Genomic DNA, 23296 nt, shown 5'->3' with positions numbered 1-23296 from the left:
AGCTCAGTATCGGCACTATCCCAGCCCACAGCGAAATTGAAAAAGCCATTTGACAGCTGAAAAACAAAAATCTTCTGGAACAGATGGAATGCCTGCCGAAATTTTGAAACACGGCTGAGATGCAGGACCAGCACGGTTGGACTACCTCATATCCCTCATCTGGAAGAGGAGCCAATGCCAGGGAATCTTAGAGATCCATAGAATCGCTACAGTGCAAAAGGAGGCCATTCGGCTTATCAAGTCTGCATCACAGATGTCAATCTTTAGCCAATGCGATTAACTCCACGTGATAGCAAGAAACAGCTGAAGGCACTGGATACTGCAAAGGCTATGGGCCCTGACAATATCCCGGAAATAGTACTGAAGACTTGTGCTCCAGAACTTGCCGCACCCATAGCCAAGCTGTTCCAGTACAGCTACATCACTAGCATCTGCCCGGCATTGTGGAAAATTGCCCAGGTGTGTCCTGTACACAAGAAACAGGACAAATCCAACCCAGCCAATTACCGCCCTCTCAGTCTACTTTCCATCATCAGCAAAGTGGAAGGAGTCATCAACAGTGCTATTTGGGCAGCACGGTAGCATTGTGGTTAGCACAACTGCTTCACAGCTCCAGGGTCCCAGGTTCGATTCCAGCTTGGGTCACTGTCTGTGCGGAGTCTGCACGTTCTCCCCGTGTGTGCGTGGGTTTCCTTCAGGTGCTCCGGTTTCCTCCCACAGTCCAAAGATGTGCAGATTAGGTGGATTGGCCATGATAAATTGCCCTTAGTGTCCAAAACTGCCCTTAGTGTTGGGTGGGATTAATGGGTTATGGGGATACTTTGGAGGTGTGGGCTTCGGTAGGGTGCTCTTTCCAAGAGCCGATGCAGACTCGATGGGCCGAATGGCTTCCTTCTGCACTGTAACTTCTATGATTCTATGATCAAGCAGCACTTACTTGGCAATAATCTGCTCACGGACGCTCAGTTTGGGCTCCACCATAGTCACTCAGCTCCTGACCTCAATACAGCCTTGATTCAAACATGGACAAAAGAGGTGAATGCCAGAGGTGAGGTGAGAGTGACTGCCCCTGACATCAAGGCAGCATTTGACCGAGTATGGCATCAAGGAGCCCTTGCTAAACTGGAGTCAATGGGAATCAGGGGAAAACTCTCTGCTGGTTGGAGTCATACCTGGCACAAAGGAAGATGGTTGCGGTGGTTGGAGGTCAATCATCTCAGCTCCAGGACATCACTGCAGGAGTTCCTCAGGGTAGTGTTATCGGCCCAACCATCTTCAGCTGCTTCATCAATGACCTCCCTTCCCATCATAAAGTGGGGATGTTTGCGCATGACTGCACAATGTTCAGCACCATTCACGACTCCTCAGATGATGAAGCAGTCCACCATCTACAAGGCACAAGTCAGGAGTGTAATGGAATACTCCCCTTGCCTGGATGAGTGCAGCTCCAACAACACTCCAGAAGCTCGACACCATCCAGGACAAAGCAGTCCGCTTGATTGCTCCCCCTTCCACTAAACATTCAAACCCTCCACCAATGATGAACAGTGGCAGTCGTGTGTACCATCTACAAGATGCACTGCAGCAACTCACCAAGGTTCCTTAGACAACACCTTCCAAACCCACGACCATTACCATCTAGAAGGACAAGAGCAGCAGATCCCTGGGAACGCACCACCTGGAAGTTCCGCTCCAAGTCACTCACCACCCGGACTTCCAAATATATCGCCGTTCCTTCACTGAAGCAACATCCTGGATTGCTGTTATAGTGCAGTGGTTGCTGAGTGCTTGCTGGGAAGGTGAGTGACTTTTAAAAAATCTTACCGTTGAGGGTTTCCAACGGAATCCTGTCGGAGTGAGGACAGAGTGACTGCTGGGTAAGTAGTACAGATTTAAATTGTTTGCGTGGGCCCCTAACAGCTGATTGCTGTTATAGTGCGGGACGCAGTGGTTGCTGAGTGCTTGCTGGGAAGGTGAGTGAATTTTTAATAAACTTACCGTTGGGGGGTTCCAACTGAATCCTGTTGGAGTGAGGACAGAGTGACTGCTGGGTAAGTAGTATAGATTTAAATAGTTTGCGCGGGCCCATAACAGCTGATTGCTGTTATAGTGCGGGACGCAGTGGTTGCTGGTTAAGTGTTTTATTTTTACCTGTATTTAAGTTGCACGGTTGCTAGGGCCATTGCAGGGCAAGGTTTATAATTGGGGGAGGGGTAATTATGATGCGATTAGGCAAGAATTAGGGAACATAAGATGGGAACAGAAACTGTCAGGGAAAGGCACAAATGAAAAGTGGAGCTTGTTCAAGGAACAAATACTGCGTGTCCTTGATAGGTATGTCCCTGTCAGGCAGGGAGGAAATGACCAAGTGAGGGAACCATGGTTCATAAAAGAGGTTGAATGTCTTGTCAAGAGGAAAAAGGAAGCATATGTAAGGATGAGAAAACAAGCTTGAGTTGTGTTATGGGCGAGGCGTTTTCAGAACCCCAAAATGTATCATGGCGTTCAACCAACCTCCCCTTTAATGTATATGTTGCTTTTCCTAGCACACGGCTTGTTCCCTAGGAGTGGGATTACAATTATGGACACGTGGGTTTTTAAACATAAAACAATCTTTATTCCATGAACTCAACTTAACATCTTAAATAAACATTGGATCTCTTAACACCCCTTACTTCAAAGATAACTCTGAAAATATTACAACAGTAAATAATTCCTCAAAATGTTCCTTCAAACTTTCAAGAGACTTAACACCTTTAAACAGAATCACATCAGGTTAAAGGCTTTACCATTATGAGTTTAAATCACCCAAATGATCCAGAGATAGTCTTTCATGGCAGAGATCACAGCAAATCCAGCTCATTGCAAAACACAGACACTCCCCAAGCTCTTTTCCTCCAAACTGAAACTTCAAAATGGCTGAACTGCTCAGCTCCACCCACTCTCTGACATCACTGTTTTCTTAAAGGTACATTGCTTAATCCATGTCTTAAAGGTACTCTCACATGAGAGTTGGGTCGCTTGAAGGTTACAAGGTAGCAAGGAATGAGCTAAAAAAAGGGCTTAGGAGAGCTAGGAGGGGGCATGAGAAGTCATTGGGGGCTCAGATCAAGGAAAACCCCAAGGCTTTTTACTCTTATGTGAGAAACAAAAGAATGACCAGAGTGAGGTTAGGGCCGGTCAAGAACAGTAGTGGGAACTTGTGCATGGAGTCAGAAGAGATAGGAGAGGCGTTGAATGAAAACTTTTCTTCAGTGTTCACCAAGGAGAGGGGCTATGTTTTTGAGGATGAGAGTGTGATACAGGCGTGTAGGCTGGAGGAGGTAGATGTTCTGAGGGAAGATGTATTAGCAATTTTGAAAAACCTGAGGGTCGACAAGTCCCCAGGGCCAGATGGGATATATCCTAGGATTCTTTGGGAAGCAAGGGCTGAGATTGCAGAGCCATTGGCTTTGATCTTTGGGTCCTCACTGTCCACGGGGATAGTGCCAGGGGACTGGAGAGTGGCGAATGTTGTTCCTCTGTTCAAGAAAGGGAATAGGAATTACCCTGGTAATTATAGGCCGGTTTGTCTTACTTCGGTGGTCGGTAAGTTAATGGAAAAGGTCCTGAAGAATAGGATTTATGACCATTTGGAAAGATGCAGCTTAATCCAGGATAGTCAACACGGTAAGTCTTGCCTCACAAATTTGATTGAATTCTTTGAGGAGGTAACTAAGTGAGTAGATGAAGGTAGAGCAATTGATGTTGTATACATGGATTTCAGTAAGGCGTTTGATAAGGTTCCCCATGGTCGGCTCATGAAGAAAGTAAGGAGGTGTGGGATAGAGGGAAATTTGGCCAATTGGATAAGTAACTGGCTATCATATAGAAGACAGAGAGGGTGGTGGTGGATGGAACATTTTCAGACTGGAGACCAGTTCCCAGCAGTGTACCGCAGGGATCAGTGCTGGGTCCTCTGCTATTTCTGATTTTTATAAATGACTTGGAGGAGGGGGCTGAAGGGTGGGTCAGTAAATTTGCTGTGACACCAAGATTGGTGGAGTAGTGGATGAGGTGGAGGGCTGTTCTGGGCTGCAAAGAGACTTTGATAGGGTGCAGAGCTGGGCAGAAAAATGTCAGATGGAGTTTAACCCTGATAAGTGAGAGGTGATTCATTTTGGTAGGACAAATTTGAATGCGGATGACAGGGTCAACTGCAGGGTTCTGAGGAATGTGGAGGAACAGAGATCTTGGGGTTCATGTCCACAGATCTCTGAAGGTTGCCACTCAAGTGGATAGAGCCGTGAAGAAGGCCTGTAGTGTGTTCGCATTTATTAACAGGGAGCTTGAGTTTAAGAGCCGTGAGCTTATGCTGCAACTGTACAGGACCCTGGTGAGACCACATTTAGTGTATTGTGTGCAGTTATGGTCACCTCACTATAGGAGGGATGTGGAAGCATTGGAAAGGGTGCAAAGGAGATTTACCAGGATGCTGCCTGGTTTGGAGGGTAGGTCTTGTGAGGAAAGGTTGAGGGAGCTAGGGCTTTTCTCTTTGGAGCGGAGGAGGATGATATGCAACTTAATAGAGGTTTATAAGATGATGAGGGGGATAGATAGAGTGGACGTTCAAAGACTATTTCCTCGGGTGGATGCAGTGTTACAAGGGGGCATAACTATAAGGTTCGGGGTGGGAGATATAGGAGGGATGTCCGAGGTAGGTTCTTTACTCAGAGAGTGGTTAGGGTGTCAAATGGACTGCCTGCTGTGATAGTGGAGTCGGACACTTTAGGAACTTTCAAGTGGTTATTGGTTAGGCACATGGAGCACACCAGAATGACAGGGAGTGGGATAGCTTGATCTTGGTTTCGGACAAAGCTCGGCACAACATCGAGGGCCGAAGGGCCTGTTCTGTGCTGTACTGTTCTATGTTCTAACTCCCTCCCTAATAGCACAGTGTGTGTACCTACAACCTAAGGACTGCAGCGGTTCAAGAAGGCAACTCACCACCATTTTCTGAAGGGCAACTAGGGATGGGCAATACATGCTGGCCTAACCAGCAACACCCACACCCCGTAAATAAATTTTAAAAAATATATGTTTTAGGCTGACGATGGAAAAAGGACAAGGGACAGTCCAGAGTAAACTGGTGCCACAAGGCTGTATCTCTTTATTTTTGAAAATATGTTTTAAAATGTTTTAACTGACTGGAAATTTGCAATTTGAACTGAGACAGGGGAAACTTGCTTAAACATGCAAGGCCGCATTCTAAGTTGAAGGTAAAAAACAAACAAATCACCCTCAGGGGAGTGTGAAGAGAGAGACATTTCCTATAATCCAGACACCCATCAAAACTCCTAACTGCTTAAGGAAGAGACATTAAAAAAGCAAAGTTCTCGACTTCCGGGTGCGGCGATGACCAGCTAAGTCGCACGTTTCGGCGGCTCCCGGTGGAAAGGACTTTTGGGCTCTTGATAGGAGCCCCAACGGCAATTTTAACAGCTAAAAACACTGTGCGGTAAACCAGAAGGGAATCCCCCCTGGACACGGATGGAAAAAGGAGAGGAAAGTGGCCGGATTGCGGTGGATCCTCTAGAGCAGCGGCCAGGAAGGCAGGCACAAAGCAAGATGGCGTCGGAAGGAGGCAGTTTAATATGGGGCCCTGACCAACAAGAGTTCCTGTGGCGTTGCGTGGAAGAACTTAAAAAGGAGATGTAGAAGGAGCTGTTGGCCCCGATATTACAGGCGATTGAAGGGCTAAAGGAGGAGCAAAAGACCCAGGAGCAGGAGCTTCGGGTCGTGAAGGCAAAGGCTGCTGAGAATGAGGACGACATACAGGGCCTGGTGGTGAAGACAGAGATGCACGAGGCACAACACAAAAGGTGTGTGGAAAGGCTGGAGGTGCTGGAGAATAATGCGAGGAGGAAGAATTTAAGGATTCTTGGTCTTCCCGAAGGTGCAGAAGGGGCGGACGTCGGGGCATATGTGAGCACGATGCTGCACTCGTTAATGGGATCGGAGGCCCCGACGGGCCCGTTGGAGGTGGAGGGAGCCTACGAGTTATGGCACGAAGACCGAGGGCTGGAGAAATTCCTCCATCCATAGTGGTGAGATTTCTCCGATATAAGGACAGAGAGATGGTCCTCAGATGGGCAAAGAAAACTCGGAGCAGTAGATGGGAGAACGCGGTGATCCGCGTATATCAAGATTGGAGTGCGGAGGTGGCGAGAAGGAGGGCAAGCTTGAATCGGGCCAAGGCGGTGCTGCACAAAAGGAAGGTTAAATTTGGAATGCTGCAGCCGGCAAGACTGTGGGTCACACATCAAGGGAAACACCACTACTTTGAAACGGCAGAAGAAGCGTGGACATTTATTGTCGAGGAGAAACTGGAATAAGCGGGCTAGAAAAAGAACGTTTGGGACAAAGTGGTGGGGCGAATATGTGGGGTGAAGAGGGGGAAAAGATGATTTCCCAAGTTGTTAATCCTGCGACCCTGTAACTTTTCTCTCTTCCCCATGTCGTGGGGGAGGGGGGGGGAGGGAGGATGAGGAGCTGGGGGCGCCGGCCATTGGGGGCGGGGCCAAATGGGAAGCGCGGGCTTTATTCCCGCGCTATGGTAATCATGGCGGGAACAGGGAAGCAGGAAGGAGGGGGAATCGCACAGTGGGAGCCGAGGTCACGGGGGAAACCGAGGTCGGCCAGAGTTTGCTGACTTCTGGGAGCAACATGGGGGGTGCAATTACGCTAGTGAGGGATCTAGCAGGGGGGGTGGGGGGGGGGGGTTAACTGGGTTGCTGCTGCTGGGGAGAAGGGGGTGCTGGTATGGGGTGGGGTGGTCGGGGCGGGAGGGCGCCGTTGGGGGGAGATACGGCTACGTGGGAACCGGGTGAGGAGCTGGATTGAAAAAGGAGATGGCTAGTCGACAGGGGGGGGGGGGGGGTGTAAAGAGCCCCCCAACCCGGCTGATCACGTGGAATGTGAGAGGGCTGAGCGGGCCGATAAAGAGGGCACGGGTACTCGCACACCTAAAGAAACTTAAGGCAGATGTGGTTATGCTGCAGGAGACGCATTTGAAACTGATAGACCAGGTCAGACTACGCAAAGGATGGGTGGGGCAGGTGTTTCATTCGGGGCTAGACGCAAAAAACAGGGGGGGTGGCTATACCAGTGGGGAAGCGGGTAATGTTTGAGGCAAAGACCATAGTGGCGGATAGTGGGGGCAGATACGTGATGGTGAGTGGCAAATTGCAAGGGGAGGCGGTGGTCTTAGTGAACGTATATGCCCTGAACTGGGATGATGCCAACGTTATGAGGCGTATGTTAGGACGTATCCCGGACCTAGAGGTGGGGAAGTTGGTAATGGGTGGAGATTTTAATACGGTGCTGGACCCAGGGCTGGACAGATCGAGGTCCAGGACCGGAAGGAGGCCGGCTGCAGCTAGGGTGCTTAAGGACTTTATGGAGCAGATGGGAGGAGTAGACCCCTGGAATTTAGTAGACCTAGGAGCAAGGAGTTTTCGTTTGTCTCCTATGTCCACAAAGTTTATTCACGGATAGACTTTTTTGTTTTGGGAAGGGCACTGATCCCGAGGGTGACGGGGACGGAGTACACGGCTATAGCTATTTCGGATCACGCTCCACATTGGGTGGACCTGGAGATAGGAGAGGAAAAAGAACAGCGTCCACCCTGGAGAATGGACATGGGATTATTGGCAGATGAGGGGGCGTGTTTAAGGGTGAGGGGATGTATTGAAAGGTACTTGGAACTCAATGATAATGGGGAGGTTCAGGTGGGAGTGGTCTGGGAGACGCTGAAGGCAGTGGTTAGAGGGGAGCTGATATCTATTAGGGCACATAAAGGAAAGCAGGAGGGTAGGGAAAGGGAGCGGTTGTTGAAGGAACTTTTGAGGGTGGACAGACAATATGCGGAGGCTCCGGAGGAGGGACTGTACAGGGAAAGGCAAAGGCTACATGTAGAATTTGACTTGTTGACTACGGGTAATGCAGAGGCACAATGGAGGAAGGCACAGGGTGTACAGTACGAATATGGGGAGAAGGCGAGCAGGTTGCTGGCCCACCAACTGAGGAAAAGGGGAGCAGCGAGGGAGATGGGGGGGGGGGGGGGGGGGGGGGGGTGAGAGATGAGGAGTGAGAGATGGAGCGGTGAGCGGAGAGAGTGAATGGAGTGTTCAAGGCATTTTATGAAAGATTATATGAAGCTCAGCCCCCGGATGGGAAGGAGAGAATGATGTGCTTTCTGGATCAGCTGGAATTTCCTAAGGTGGAGGAGCAGAAGAGGGCGGGACCGGGAGCACAGATTGAGACGGAGGAAGTAGTGAAAGGGATTGGAAGCATGCAGGCGGGGAAGGCCCCGGGACCAGATGGATTCCCAGTTGAATTCTATAGGAAATATATGGACTTGCTGGCCCCGCTACTGATGAGAACCTTTAATGAGGCAAGGGAAAGGGGGCAGCTGCCCCCGACTATGTCAGAGGCAACAATATCGCTCCTCCTAAAGAAGGAAAAAGACCCGCTGCAATGCAGGTCCTATAGGCCTATTTCCCTCCTGAATGTGGACGCTAAGATTCTGGCCAAGGTAATGGCAACGAGGATAGAGGCTTGTGTCCCGGGGGTGGTTCATGAGGACCAAACTGGGTTTGTGAAGGGGAGACAGCTGAATACAAATATACGGAGGCTGCTAGGGGTAATGATGATGCCCCCACCACAGGGCGAAGCGGAGATAGTGGTGGCGATGGATGCTGAGAAAGCATTTGATAGAGTGGAGTGGGATTATTTGTGGGAGATGCTGAGGAGATTTGGCTTTGGAGATGGGTATATCAGATGGGTACAGTTGCTGTATAGGGCCCCGATGGCGAGCGTGGTCACGAATGGACGGGGGTCTGATTATTTTCGGCTCCATAGAGGGACGAGGCAGGGATGTCCTCTGTCCCCGTTATTGTTTGCACTGGCGATTGAGCCCCTGGCCATAGCATTGAGGGGTTCCAGGAAGTGGAGGGGAGTACTCAGGGGAGGAGAAGAACACCGGGTATCTCTGTATGCGGATGATTTGTTGCTATATGTGGCGGACCCAGCGGAGGGGATGCCAGAGATAATGCGGATACATGGGGAGTTTGGGGATTTTTCAAGGTATAAATTGAACATGGGGAAAAGTGAGTTGTTTGTGGTGCATCCAGGGGAGCAGAGCAGAGAAATAGAGGATTTACCGTTGAGGAAGGTAACAAGGGACTTTCGGTACTTGGGGATCCAGATAGCCAAGAATTGGGGTACATTACATAGGCTTAATTTAACGCGGTTGGTGGAACAGATGGAGGAGGACTTTAAGAGATGGGACATGGTGTCCCTGTCACTGGCAGGTAGGGTGCAGGCGGTTAAAATGGTGGTCCTCCCGAGGTTCCTTTTTGTGTTTCAGTGCCACCCGGCTTTTTTCAAAAGAATCGAGAAGAGTATTATGAGTTTTGTGTGGGCCGGGAAGACCCTGAGAGTGAGGAGGGGATTTTTGCAGTGTAGTAGGGACAGGGGGGGGGCTGGCACTACCAAGCCTAAGTGAGTACTACTGGGCCGCCAATATTTCAATGGTGTGTAAGTGGATGGGAGAAGAGGAGGGAGCGGCGTGGAAGATATTGGAGAGGGCGTCCTGCAGGGGGACTAGCCTACAAGCTATGGTGACGGCGCCGTTGCCGTTCTCACCGAAGAAATACACCACAAGCCCGGTGGTGGTGGCTACATTGAAAATTTGGGGGCAGTGGAGACGGCATATGGGAAAGACGGGAGCCTCGTTGCGGTCCCCGATAAGAAATAACCATAGGTTTGTTCCGGGGAGAATGGATGGGGGATTTGGAGCATGGCAAAGAGCAGGGGTAGCACAATTGAGAGATCTGTTCGTAGATGGGACGTTTGCGAGTCTGGGAGCGCTGACGGAAAAATATGGGTTGCCCCAAGGGAATGCATTTCGGTATATGCAACTGAGGGCTTTTGCGAGGCAACAGGTGAGGGAATTCCCGCAGCTCCCGACGCAGGAGGTGCAGGATAGAGTGATCTCAGAGACATGGGTCAGGTGTCGGACATCTTTAGAGAAATGAGGGACGAGGGGGAGATCATGGTAGATGAGCTGAAAGGGAAATGGGAAGAAGAGCTGGGGGAGGAGATTGAGGAGGGGCTGTGGGCTGATGCCCTACCTAGGGTAAACTCATCGTCCTCGTGTGCCAGGCTAAGCCTGATACAATTTAAGGTGTTACACAGGGCGCATATGACTGGAGTACGGCTCAGTACATTTTTTGGGGTAGAGGATAGGTGTGCGAGATGCTCGAGAAGCCCAGCGAATCACACCCACATGTTCTGGTCATGCCCGGCACTACAGGGGTTTTGGGTGGGGGTGGCAAAGGTGCTTTCGAAGGTGGTGGGGGTCCAGGTCGAACCAGGCTGGGGGCTGGCTATATTTGGGGTTGCAGAAGAGCCGGGAGTGCAGGAGGCAAGAGAGGCTGATGTTTTGGCCTTTGCGTCCCTAGTAGCCCGGCGCAGGACATTGTTAATGTGGAAGGAAGCCAAACCCCCGGGTGTGGAGACCTGGATAAACGACATGGCAGGGTTTATAAAGTTAGAACGGATTAAGTTCGTACTAAGGGGTTCGGCTCAAGGGTTCACCAGGCGGTGGCAACCGTTCGTCGACTACCTCACAGAAAGATAGAGGGAATGGAAAAGAAGAAGACAACAGCAGCAACCCAGGGGGGAGGGGGGGGGAAGGAATCGGACGGACTCTCATGGATGTTATTGTATATGTATAGGCACTTGTTTTAGGTAATGTATATTGGACTGTTGGATTGTATCTTTGGAGAGTATTTGTTTTTGACAAGGCAGTTGCCATTTAGTTTGGTTTTTGTTTCTGTTCATATGTTATTTATTTATTTGTTTAAAACTGGCCACTTATTTATATTGCTATATTTTTGTTTAAAAGAAACACTACGTGCTGTTATGTTTGGCCAAAAAATCTTGAATAAAATATATTTTTTTAAAAAAAGCAAAGTTCTGGATATTCAGTAGGAGATTATTCAGACACAGTCACAGGATATTCCCTCAAAAGAAAAGGTAGGGCAAACAGATCCAGGGCTCCGTCCTTGGATGACAAACGATATAGAACTTAGGAAAACAATGTGCTGTGAGAGGTGTCGGGTAGAAAATACAATTGGAAATCAAGCTGAATACAGTGGGTTCAGAGGGGAAGCGAAGAGCAAGTAAGAGAAGCAAAGAAGGAGTATGAAAAAAGACTGGTAGCCAGCATAATCATGAATCAAAGTATTCTGCAGGCAGATACATAATAAATGATGGTAAAAGAAGTCGGACCTATGTGGGACCTAAAATGGGATTTGCATATCGAGGCAGAGGGCATAGCTGAGGCACTAAATGGATACTTTGTATGCGTTTGTACGAAGGAAAATGATGTTACCTCAGCAATGGTTAAAGAGGAAATAATTCCGACACTAGATGGATTTATAAATTGAAGAGGTAGTGGTCTTGGATCTGTACTTTAAAGTTGATACGGCATCAGGACCGGATTAGATGCAGCCAAGCGCACAGAGGGAAGCGAGACTGGAAATTGCAGGAGGCTCTGGCCACAATTTTTCAGACTCAGCGGTAGTTCCAGAGGACTGGACAATCACAAATGTTGCACCCTTGCTTAAAAATAGGTGTACAAATAAGCCCAGCATCTACAATCTAGTCAGTTCAACATGGGTGGTGGAGAAACTTCTACAACAATAATTCAGGATAAACTAATAGTCAGATGGACAAATGTGGGTTAATTAAGGAAAGCCAGCATGGTTTTCTTAAGGGAAAATCAAATTCAACTAACTTACTCGAGTTTTTGAAAAGTTACCAAAGAGGGTTGATGAGGTCAATGCTGTTGATGTGGTGTATATGTGGACTTCTGAAAAGGCTTTTGATACAGTGCCGCACAACAGACTTGAGGGGAAAGTTAGAGCTCATGGGATAAGAGGGACAATAGCAACATGGATACAGAATTGGCCGAGTGACAGGAAACAGATAGCGGACAATGGATGATTTTTGTGCTGGAAGAAGGTTTTGTACTAGAGTTCCCCAGGGCTCAGTTTGGAACCCCTGATCTTCAAAGAATCGTAGAATTCCTACAGTGCAGAAGCAGGCCATTCGGCCCATTGAGTCTGCACCAGCCCTTGCTCCAAATAGAGCTCCCTACCTAGGCTCAATCCCGCGCTCCTTTCCCTGTAACCCCACCTAACCTTTGGGCAATATTAGCATGGCCAATTCACCTAACCTGCACATCTTTGGACTGTGGGAGGAAACCGGAGCCTCTGGAGGAAAACCATGCAGACACAGGGAGAAAGTGCAAATTCCACACAATCACCCGAGGTCAGAATCGAACCTGGACCTCAGGCGCTGTGAGGCAACAGTGCTAACCATTGTGTCACCATGCCACCCTGATATATATTATTTACCTTGGCGTTCAGGGAATAATTTAAAAGTTTGGAGGCAATATAAAACATGGAAATATTGTGAACACGAGAAGGATACTGTAAAACTTCAAATGAATTAGGCAAGTTGGTAGAATGGATGGATAAGTGGCAGATGAAGTTCAACGAGTAGAAGTGTGAGGTAATTCATTTTGATATGAAGAAAATGGAAATGCATTATAAATAAATGGTACAATTCTAAAGGGGGTGGAGTAGCAGAGGGAACTGGGTATATGTGTGCATAAATCATTGACGACGGCAGCACAGGTTGAGGCAGCAGTTAATAAGGCATACAGTGATGGACAGGACGTTGTTGGCGGAGGTGATCGGTTCGGAGTACTCGGCGAATGTGGTTTCAGATCATGCGCCGCATTGGGTGGACTTGCAGAAGAGGGAGGGAGAGAGAGAGAGAGAGAGAGACCGCAGTGCAAGTTGGATGTGGGGCAATGTGGAGCTGAATGACACAGGTGACGTTTTGGCCGCCAAGCTATGGGAGGCAGTGGTGAGAGGGGAGTTTATTTCAATACGGGCGCATAGAGACAAGACGGAGATGGCGAGGTTAGTGGATGAGATTCTGCAGGTTGATAGTGAGGTATTCAGAGGTGGGGTTGTTGAGGGAGTGGCAGAAGCTCCAGATGGACTGATATCTACGGGTAAGGCGGTAGGGCAGTTGAGGAGGGCTAAGGGGGTAGTCTATGAATACGGGGGAAAGACGAGTAGGATATTGGCACATCAATTGAGGAAGCAGAAGGTGGCGAGGGACATCGGAAAGATGAAGGATGGGAAAGGGAACACAGTCTTGGACCCGGTGGGGGTGAATGGAGTGTTTGAGGACTTTTATAAGAGACTGTATGAGTCGGAATGCCCAGCAGGAGCGGAGGGAATGAAGCATTTTGTGAATGGGTTGGAGTTCCCTAGGGTGGAGGAGGACCAGGTGAAGGGATTGGGAGCCCCCATTGGGTTGGTGGAGGTGCTGGGAGGGTATGGGGGCAATGCAGGCGAGGAAGGCCCCCGGCCCGGACAGGTTTCCAGTGGAATTTTACAAATATCTTTGGGGGACTTGGGGTCTCTGTTGGTAAGGGCATTCAACGAGGTGAGTGAGCAGGGGGTGCTCCCCCATACATTATCGCAGGCCCGATCTCCTTAAGTTTAAAGGGGGATAAGGATCCGGAGTAGTGTGGGTCTTACCAGCCAATGTAATTATTAAATGTGGATGCTAAGTTCCTGGCCAAGACCTTGACCTCAGGGATTGAGAACTGATAGGGGAGGACCGGACCGGGTTTTTAAAAAAATATATTTTATTAAAGGTCTCAAACACAATTTTTCCCCTTTACAAATCAACATAAGAGATAACACAATAACTAATAAGTAACATTATTTAAATAAAATAGTGAACTAGCAAATTAACAAGAAATAGTGCTTCTCCCCCCCCCCCCGGCTGCTGCTGACGATCTATTGAAAAATGAAATGAAATGAAAATCGCTTATTGTCACAAGTAGGTTTCAAATGAAGTTACTGTGAAAAGCCCCTAGTCACCACATTCCAGCGCCTGTTCGGGGAGGCTGATGCGGGAATTGAACCGTGCTGCTGGCCTGCCTTGGTCTGCTTTCAAAGCCAGCGATTTAGCCCTGTGCTTCCCTTAACGTTCCACGAGATAGTCAAGGAACGGTTGCCACCGCCTGGAGAACCCCTGAACCGATCCTCTCAACGCAAACTTCATCCGTTCCAGCTTTATGAACCCTGCCATGTCATTTATACAGGCCTCCACGCCGGGGGGTTTCGCTTCCTTCCACATAAGTAAGATCCTTCGCCAGGCTACCAGGGACGCAAAGGCCAGAATATCGGCCTCTTTCGCCTCCTGCACTCCCGGCTCTTCCGCTACCCCAAATATGGCTAACCCCCAGCCTGGCTTGACCCGGACCTTCACCACCTTTGAAATCACTCTTGCCATTCCCCTCCAGTACTCATCCAGTGCCGGACACGACCAGAACATATGTGTGTGGTTCGTCGGGCTTCCCAAGCACCTCCCGCACCTGTCCTCCACTATGAAGAACCTGCTCAGTCTTGCTCCCGTCATGTGTGCTCTGTGCAGAACCTTGAATTGTATCAGGCTAAGCCTGGCACACGAGGAAGAGGAATTTACCCTACTTAGGGCATCAACCCACAGCCCCTCCTCAATCTCCTCCCCCAGCTCTTTTTCCCATTTCCCTTTCAGCTCCTCTACCAGCGCCTCCCCCTCGTCTCTCATCTCCTGATATATTTCGGACACTTTGCCCTCCCCGACCCGTACCCCCGAAATCACTCTATCCTGGATCCCCTGTGTCGGGAGCAGCGGAAATTCCCTCACCTGTTGCTTCGTAAACGCCCTCACTTGCATATATCTAAAGATGTTCCCCGGGGGCAACTCATACATTTCCTCCAGCGCTCCCAGGCTCGCAAACTCCCCATCAATAAACAAGTCTCTCAATTTCCTAATTCCTGCCCGATGCCAGCTCTGGAACCCTCCGTCCATCCTTCCTGGGACAAACCTATGGTTGTTCCTAATCGGCGACCACACCGAGGCACCCGTCACATCCCTATGTCGCCTCCATTGCCCCCAGATACTTAAGGTTGCCACCACCACTGGGTTCGTGGTATGCCTTTTCGGGGAAAGCGGTAGCGGCACCGTCACCAGCGCCTTTAGGCTCGTTCCTTTACAGGACGCCATCTCCAGCCTCTTCCACGCCGCCCCCTCTCCCTCCCTCATCCACTTGCAAACCATCGCCAAATTGGCACCCCAGTAATAGTCGTCCAGATTCGGCAGCGCCAGTCCCCCTCTGTCCCTGCTGCGCTGCAGGAACCCCCTCCTTACCCTCGGGGTCTTCCCTGCCCACACGAAACTCATAACACTCCTATCTATTTTCTTTAAAAAGGCCTTAGTGATCAAAATGGGGAGACATTGAAACACAAAAAGAAACCTTGAGAGGACCATCATCTTTACCGCCTGCACTCTGCCCGCCAGTGAGAGCGGCAGCATATCCCACCTCTTGAAATCCTCCTCCATCTGCTCCACCAGCCGCGTCAGATTGAGTTTGTGTAGAGTTCCCCAGCTCTTGGCTACCTGAATCCCCAAATATCAGAAGCTCCTTTCCACTCTCCTTAACGGCAGGGCATCTATCCTTCTTCCCTGATCCCCGGGGTGTACTACGAAAAGCTCACTCTTCCCCATATTAAGCCTATATCCCGAAAAATCTCCAAACTCCCTCAATATCTGCATAACCTCTGTCATCCCCTCCACAGGATCCACCACATACAGCAGTAGGTCATCTGCGTAGAGTGACACTCGGTGTTCCTCTCCCCCTCCAACCACCCCCCTCCATTTCCTAGAGTCTCTCAACGCTATGGCCAGTGGTTCAATTGCCAACGCGAACAGTAGTGGGGACAGGGGGCACCCCTGCCTTCTTCCCCTATGTAACCAAAAATACTCTGATCTCTGCCGATTTCTGACTACACTTGCCACTGGGGCCCCATAGAGGAGTTTGACCCAACTGATAAACCCCTCCCCGAACCCAAACCTCCTCAACACCTCCCATAAATACTCCCACTCTACCCTATCGAATGCCTTCTCTGCATTCATCGCTACCACTATCTCTGCCTCCCGCTCCGCTGGGGGCATCATTATCACCCCCAACAGCCGTCGCACGTTGACATTTAGTTGTCTCCCCTTTACAAACCCTGTCTGGTCTTCATGTACCACCCCCGGGACACAATCCTCGATCCTCGTCGCTAGCACTTTTGCCAGCAACTTGGCGTCCACATTCAGGAGCGAGATAGGCCTATATGACCCGCACTGCAGCGGATCTTTATCCCGCTTCAGGATTAATGATATCGTCGCCGCCGACATTGTCGGGGGTAGAGTCACCCCTTCTATGGCCTCGTTAAAGGTTCTCGCCAGCAGCGGGGCCAACAAGTCCACATATTTCCTGTAAAATTCCACCGGGAACCCGTCTGGTCCCAGGGCCTTCCCTGCCTGCATGTTCCCCAGCCCTTTAGTCACCTCATCCACCCCAATTGGCGCCCCCAGACCTGCCACCTCCTGCTCCTCCACCCTCGGGAACCTTAGTTGGTCCAAAAACTGTTGCATCCCCTCTTTTCCCTCCGGGGGTTGGGACCTATATAGCCTCTCAAAAAAGGTCTTAAACACCTCATTTACCTTCCCTGCTCTCCGCTCCGTAGTTCCGTAGATTGTAGTTTAGTCGGGCAGCATGGTCGGCACGGGCTTGGAGGGCCGAAGGGCCTGTTCCTGTGCTGTACATTTCTTTGTTCTTTGTTGTTGTTCCCGTTTCATCCCTAACTCCCCCAATCTCTCTCGCCGCTATCCTCTTACGAAGCTGGTGGGCCAGCAGCCGACTCGCCTTTTTCCCATATTCATATCTCATCCCCTGTGCCTTCCTCCACTGTGCCTCTGCCTTCCCTGTGGTCAGCAGGTCAAACTCTGTCTGAAGTCTTTGCCTCTCTCTATACAGTCCTTCGTCCGGGGCCTCCGCATATCCTTTATCCACACTTAAAATCTCCCCCACTAATCTCTCCCTTTCGTTGCCCTCTTTTTTCTCCTTGTAAGCCCTAATGGAGATCAACTCTCCCCTAACCACCGCCTTCAGCGCTTCCCATACTACCCCCACCTGGATCTCACCGTCACCATTGGCCTCCAGGTACCTCTCAATACATCCCCGCACCCTTCCACAGACCCCCCTCATCCGCCAGTAGTCCCACATCCAGTTGCCAGAGTGGGCGCTATGGCCGAATACTCCGTTCCTGCCACCCTCTAAATCAGTGCCCTGCTCAAAACAAAGAAATCTATCTGGGAGTATACCTTATGGACATGGGAGAAAAAGGAGAACTCTTTGGCCAACGGCCTGGCAAATCTCCACGGATCCACTCCCCCCATTTGCTCCATGAACCCCCTGAGCACCTTGGCCGCTGCCGGCCTTCTTCCGGTCCTGGATCTAGACCGATCTAACCCTGGATCCAGCACAGTATTGAAATCCCCCCCCATTACCAGGCTCCCCACCTCCAGGTCCGGGATACGTCCCAGCATCCGCTTCATAAATCCCGCGTCGTCCCAGTTCGGGGCATATACATTTACCAGCACGACCTCCTTTCCCTGCAATCTACCACTCACCATCACATATCTACCACCGTTGTCCACCACTATATTCCTAGCCTCGAACGACACCCGTTTCCCCACCAATATCGCCCCCCCCCCCCCCTCCCCCGGCCGATTTGCCATCCCCTATTCTAGGCCAGTCCCCCGTCCAGGTCCCGTGCACCCACCCGTCCCCCAGGCGACGCATTCCCATCCCAACCACCTCTTCCCTTGCCAGCTCCCTCTCGCTCCCAGCAGCAACCCAGTTGACCCCCCCCCCCGCTAGATCCCCATCTAGCATGGTTACTCCCCCCATGATGCTTCCGAAAGTCAGCTGACTCCAACTGACCCAAGCTTCCCCCGCTCTCTCCTTGCCCCCCCCCCCCCATATTGAGTGGAACTCTCATCCTTCTTGCGCCTATCTTCCCGCCATCATCTCCCTAGCGCGGGAAACCCCCCGCGCTTCCCTGGATCGGCCCCGCCCCCCCATAGCGCAGCTCCCCCACTCCCCATCCCCCCCCTCAGTCCCTTTTTCCACCGGCGCCCACATTTCTCAGTGTCCCCCCCCCGTCAAGAAGAGAAAAAACCCCGTCTATTATCCCGATACTGTGAACCTCCCATTCCCCAATTTATATTTCTATACATCGACATCGTCGTATCCCCCACAGCATCAGTCCCTCAGTTCTGGTCCAATTTCTCTTCTTGGATGAAGGTCCATGCCTCATTCGACGTTTCAAAGTAGTAATGTTTGCCTTGGTGCGTGACCCACAATCGCGCCGGCTGCAGCATCCCAAACTTTATTTTCTTCTTGTGAAGCACCGCCTTGGCCCGATTAAAGCTCACCCTCCTTCTCGCCACCTCCGCGCTCCAGTCCTGATACACTTGTATCAACCCATTCTCCCACCTGCTACTCCGTACCTTCTTGGCCCAGCTCAAAATCGCCTCTCTGTCAGTGAAGCGGTGAAATCTCACCACTATCGCCCTTGGTGGTTCTCCAGCCTTTGGTCTCCTCACAAGGACCCGGTGAGCCCCTTCCACCTCCAGGGGGCCCGAGGGGGCCTCAGCTCCCATTAGCGAATGGAGCATCGTGCTCACATAAGCCCCAACGTCAGCTCCCTCCACTCCCTCGGGGAGACCCATAATCCGGAGGTTCTTTCTCCTCGAGCTGTTCTCCAGGACTTCGAGCCTTTCAATACACCTCTTATGTAGCGCCTTGTGCGTCTCCATTTTTACCGCTAGGCCCAGAATCTCATCCTCGTTCTCAGATGCCTTCGCCTTCACCCCACGGAGCACTATCGATTGCCAATAACATCGGCGCCAGCACTTCCTTCTTTATTTCCTTCACACACCGTCGGAGGAATTCCTGCTGGTCCGGGCCCCATGTCATCTGGGCTCCATCCGTCGCCATCTTGCTTCTTCCTTCTCTTCTCTGCCTCTGCTCCAAAGGATCCTTCGCAATCTGGCCACTACCACCGATCCTTTCCATACACACCCGGGGGGGGGGACTCCTTCCTTCGTCACCCCACACTGGGTTTGGTCAAAAAAAAAAATTCCGTTGGGGCTCCCAAAAAGAGCCCAAAAGTCCGTTAGAACGGGAGCTGCCGAAACGTGCGGCTTAGCAGTGCATCGCCGCAACCGGAAGTCCCGGACCGGGTTTGTTAAGGGGAGGCATCTGTTGGCTAACATCAGGCGTTTGTTAAATGTTATAATGATGCCCCCGCAGGAACGAAGTGTGAAGGTGGAGATCGCCATAAATGCAGAGAAGGCCTTCGACCGGGTGGAGTGAGACTATTTGTGGGAGGTGCTGGGGCGGTTTGGGTTTGGGCAGGGGATTGTGGGTTGGATCTGGCTGTTGTACCGGGCGTCGACAGCGAGTGTGCAAACGAACCAGGTGAGTTCGGAGTATATCAGGTTGCACCAGGGGACTAGGCAGGGATGCTCACTCTCCCCACTGGTGTTTGCCTTGGCTATAGAGCCTTGACAATGGCGCTGAGAGCGTCAAGGAATTGGCAGGGTATAGTGCGGTGTGGGGACGGGGGGGGGTGGAACATAGGGCCTCAGTGTACGCGGACAATTTATTGCTCTATATATCAAATCCTTTGGAAGTTATTGGGGGGGATTATGGGCATAGTGGAAGAATTTGGTTGGTTCTTGGGGTACAAACTGAATATGGGGAAATGGGGAAAAGCGAGGTTTTTACAATCTAAGCGCGAGGGCAGGAGAAGAGTCAGGGGGAGGTGTTGTTTAGAGTAGTGGGGGCGAGCTTTTGGTATTTGGGCATTCAGGTGGCGCGGGGGTCAGATGCAGCTGCATAAGCTGAATCTGGCTTGGTTGGTGGAGCAGATGAAGGGGGATTTTAGGAGGTGGGATGTGCTCCCGCTGTCGTTGGCGGGACGGGTGCAATCGGTGAAGATGACGGTTTTCCCGAGGTTCTTACTTGTGTTCCAGAATCTCCCAATCTTCATTCCAAAGGCATTTTTAGGAAGGCGAATACACTGATATCGGGGTTTGTTTGGGTGGGTAAAGTCCCGCAGGTGAAAAGGGTGCTGCTGGAGCGGGGACGAGGCGGGGGGCTGGCTCTCCCAAATTTGATGAATTATTACTGCGCGGCGAATATAGCCATGGTCAGGAAGTGGGTAGTGGGGGTGGGGGTGGGGTCGGTATGGGAGCAGATGGAGGCACTAGCTTTGGGGCACTGTTGACGATGCTTCTGCCATTCTCGCCGGCCAGGTACCGGGGGGGTGAAAGGGGGGGGGGTGTTCAGAGGTGGCATGGGGGGGGGGGGGGGGGGAATTGAGAGATTTGGGGATTCGTGGGGGCAGCTTTTTGAGCTTGGAGGGGTTGGTGGAGGAATTGGAGTTGCCCACCGGTAATGGGTTCCAGTATTTACAGGTGAAGGATTTTGTCAGGAAGCAGGTGGCGACCTTTCCCAACCTGCTCCCCAGGGGCTGCAGGACAAGGTGGTGTCAAAAACAGGGGTACATGTGGGTAGAGTTTCAGAAATGTATAAGGAGTTGATGGACTGGGAGGGAGCCTGGATTGGGGCAGTGAAGCATAAGTGGGAGGAAGAGTTACGGAGGGAGGTGGAGGCTGGGCTGTGGGAGTAGGCTTAGCCTTATTCAGTTTAAAGTGGTTCACAGGGCACACATGACTGTGGCTAGGATGATCAAGTTTTTGAAAGGGTGGAGGATAGATGTGGGCAGTGCACAGGTGGGCCTGTGAATCATGTCCACATATTTTGGGCCTGTCCAAAACTTGGGGGATTCTGGCAGGGGTTTGCCAATATTATGTCAAAGGTTTTGGGGGCGAAGGTGGTCCTGAGACCAGAGTGGTAATTTTTGGAGTGTCAGAAGACCCGGGAGCCCAGGAAGCGACAGAGGCCGACGTCTTGGCCTTTGCCTCCCTGGTAGCCCGGAGACAGATCTTATTGGAGTGGAGGGACCCGGGGCCGCCGATACCATGGGTTTGGGTGAGCGACCTGGCAGAGTTCCTCAGGCTGGAGAAGATAAAGTTTGCTTTGCGAGGGTCTGTGGAGTGGTTTGCCTGGAGATGGCAGCTGTTCATCAACTTCTTTGAAAATAGTTAATATGTCAGCAAAGGGGGGAGGGTGTTTAAAAAGACGGTTGGGGAGTTAGGAAGCGGACGGTGGGATGGTGACATTTGTTTATTTTGAGTATTTGTATTCCTGTTTGCTTGCTTTTTTGTGGTTGTGTTTGATGTATATATAGAAATGCCTCAATTAAATGTTTTTCAAAAAAAAAAAAGGCATACAGTATCCTGGGTTTTATTACTAGGGGCATAGAATAGAAGAGCAAGTAGATTATGTTGAATTTGAATAAGACACTGGTTCGGCCTCAGATAGAGTACTGCATCCTGTTCTAGCCACCACATTTTAGGGAGAATGTGAAGACATTAGAGAGGATGAAGAAAAGATTCAAGAGAATGGTTCCAGGGATGAGGAACTTCAGTTATGAGGATAAATTGGAGAGGTTCTGACTGTTTTCCTCATTGAGAAGGTTGAGAGGTGATTTGATAGAGGTATTCAAAATCATGAAGGGTCGAGAAGATTAAATAAGGAGAACCGCTCCCACTCATGAAAGGATTGATGTGAGGGCATAGATTTAAAGTAATTGGCAAAAGAAACAAAAAAGTGATATGAGGATCAACTTCTTATGCAGTTTGGAATGCACTGCACTGTCTGAGAGTGTGATGGAGACAGGTTCAACTGAAATATTCAAATGGGAATTAGACTGTTATCTGATAAGAAAAAACATGCAGGTTACATTGGGGAAGGTGGAAGAGCGGTACGAGGGAGAGTTGCTCATTTGGATAGCCAATGCAGGCCTGATGGGCCAAATGACCTTCTTCTGACCCTTGATGTGATATATTTGCTCAACGGCCATTTTTTTTTGGATACACCTCGCTGAATTGTTTTGCATTACTTTTTGGCTTTAAAGGTGTTTTATAAATATAAATTGCTTATGTTGTAGGCTGTGGTGAATTTTCCTCATCTTTCTTTTGCTCTACGCGTCTACCTAGCCTTCGTCACTTTCTATTAAAATTAAGCTCAGACCAAGAAATTTCAGCATAAACCTAGGTGGGCGGCATGGTAGCATAGTGGTTAGTACTGTTGCTTCACAGGGCCAGGGTCCCAGGTTCAATTCCCAATTGGGTCACTGTCTATGCGGAATCTGCACGTTCTCCTCGTGTCTGCGTGGGTTTCTTCCGGATGCTCCAGTTTCCTCCCCCAAGTCCCGAAAGACGTGCTTGTTAGGTGAAGTGGACATTCTGATTTCTCTCTCCGTTTACCCAAACAGGCGCCGGAATGTGGTGGCTCGGGGATTTTCACAGTAACTTAATTGCGGTGTCAATGTAAGCCTATTTGTGACAATAATAAAGGTTATTATCATGTTCTTACTCCTACCTTTCTCAAGTTCAACAGGAAAAAGATCCAGTCTCTCGACTCGTTTTTCCAGTTCATATTCAGCAGATGCAGCAACTGGATCTACGTCATCATTTCTCCTATCATAGTCTTCATTAGAATATGTATGGAAAACCTGTACAAACAAATAGTATTTCTGTAGTGACTCACTCATAAAAATTTAAGATCAACCTAAACCAATCCATCAATAACAATATATAATACTGTAATGCAGGTCTGCACAGAAGTAGTGATGCCAACAAGCACAATGAACTGAAAACATGCAAAAATATTATTTATATATATATGAATTGAAGTCTGAAAGTTTCATTTTCTTTTCAATATGAAAAAATTGAACAAGGAAGTATTGTGGATTTCACCTGGGACCAGAGGTCAAATCCAACCTTGATTGAGGAGACATATATTTCAGAGCAGGCACAATCCTGTTCTTGGTAGACATGAGCCTACAGATTAAAACTATTGGTAATCCAGTAGTAAATGGCAACTTCATTGGAAAAGGTATACAAATGCTTGCGTGAGTACTGACATCCTTCACCTAAAACATTTTAAAGAAGGAAAAATATGACTGTTTTTAACAGACCTGTACATCACAGAGGTTACATAATGGCAATTTTTGAAAACTTAATATTTTAGAGAATCTCTGTCCATCTTGAGGATGATGTGGAGATGCCGGCGTTGGACTGGGGTGAGCACAGTAAGAAGTCTTACAACACCAGGTTAAAGTCCAACAGGTTTGTTTCAAACACT

General features: G+C 49.9%; 1 protein-coding gene across 7 annotated transcripts in view; it reads right to left on the bottom strand.

The window, feature by feature from the left end:
• Positions 1–23296, bottom strand: part of ppp1r9a (protein phosphatase 1, regulatory subunit 9A) — a 489701-nt gene that overhangs the window by 256952 nt on the left and 209453 nt on the right. For all 7 annotated transcript variants that reach the window (XM_072509043.1, XM_072509045.1, XM_072509048.1 and 4 more), the window contains exon 2: positions 22532–22664. In XM_072509043.1, the coding sequence (XP_072365144.1) occupies positions 22532–22664 (133 nt within the window). The remainder of the gene's footprint in view (positions 1–22531; positions 22665–23296) is intronic.

The sequence above is a fragment of the Scyliorhinus torazame genome, chromosome 6, assembly GCF_047496885.1.
Source record: "Scyliorhinus torazame isolate Kashiwa2021f chromosome 6, sScyTor2.1, whole genome shotgun sequence".
Classification (NCBI taxonomy): domain Eukaryota; kingdom Metazoa; phylum Chordata; class Chondrichthyes; order Carcharhiniformes; family Scyliorhinidae; genus Scyliorhinus; species Scyliorhinus torazame.
Note: the sequence above shows the minus strand (reverse complement) of the source record. Positions and strands in the feature narration are given on the sequence as shown.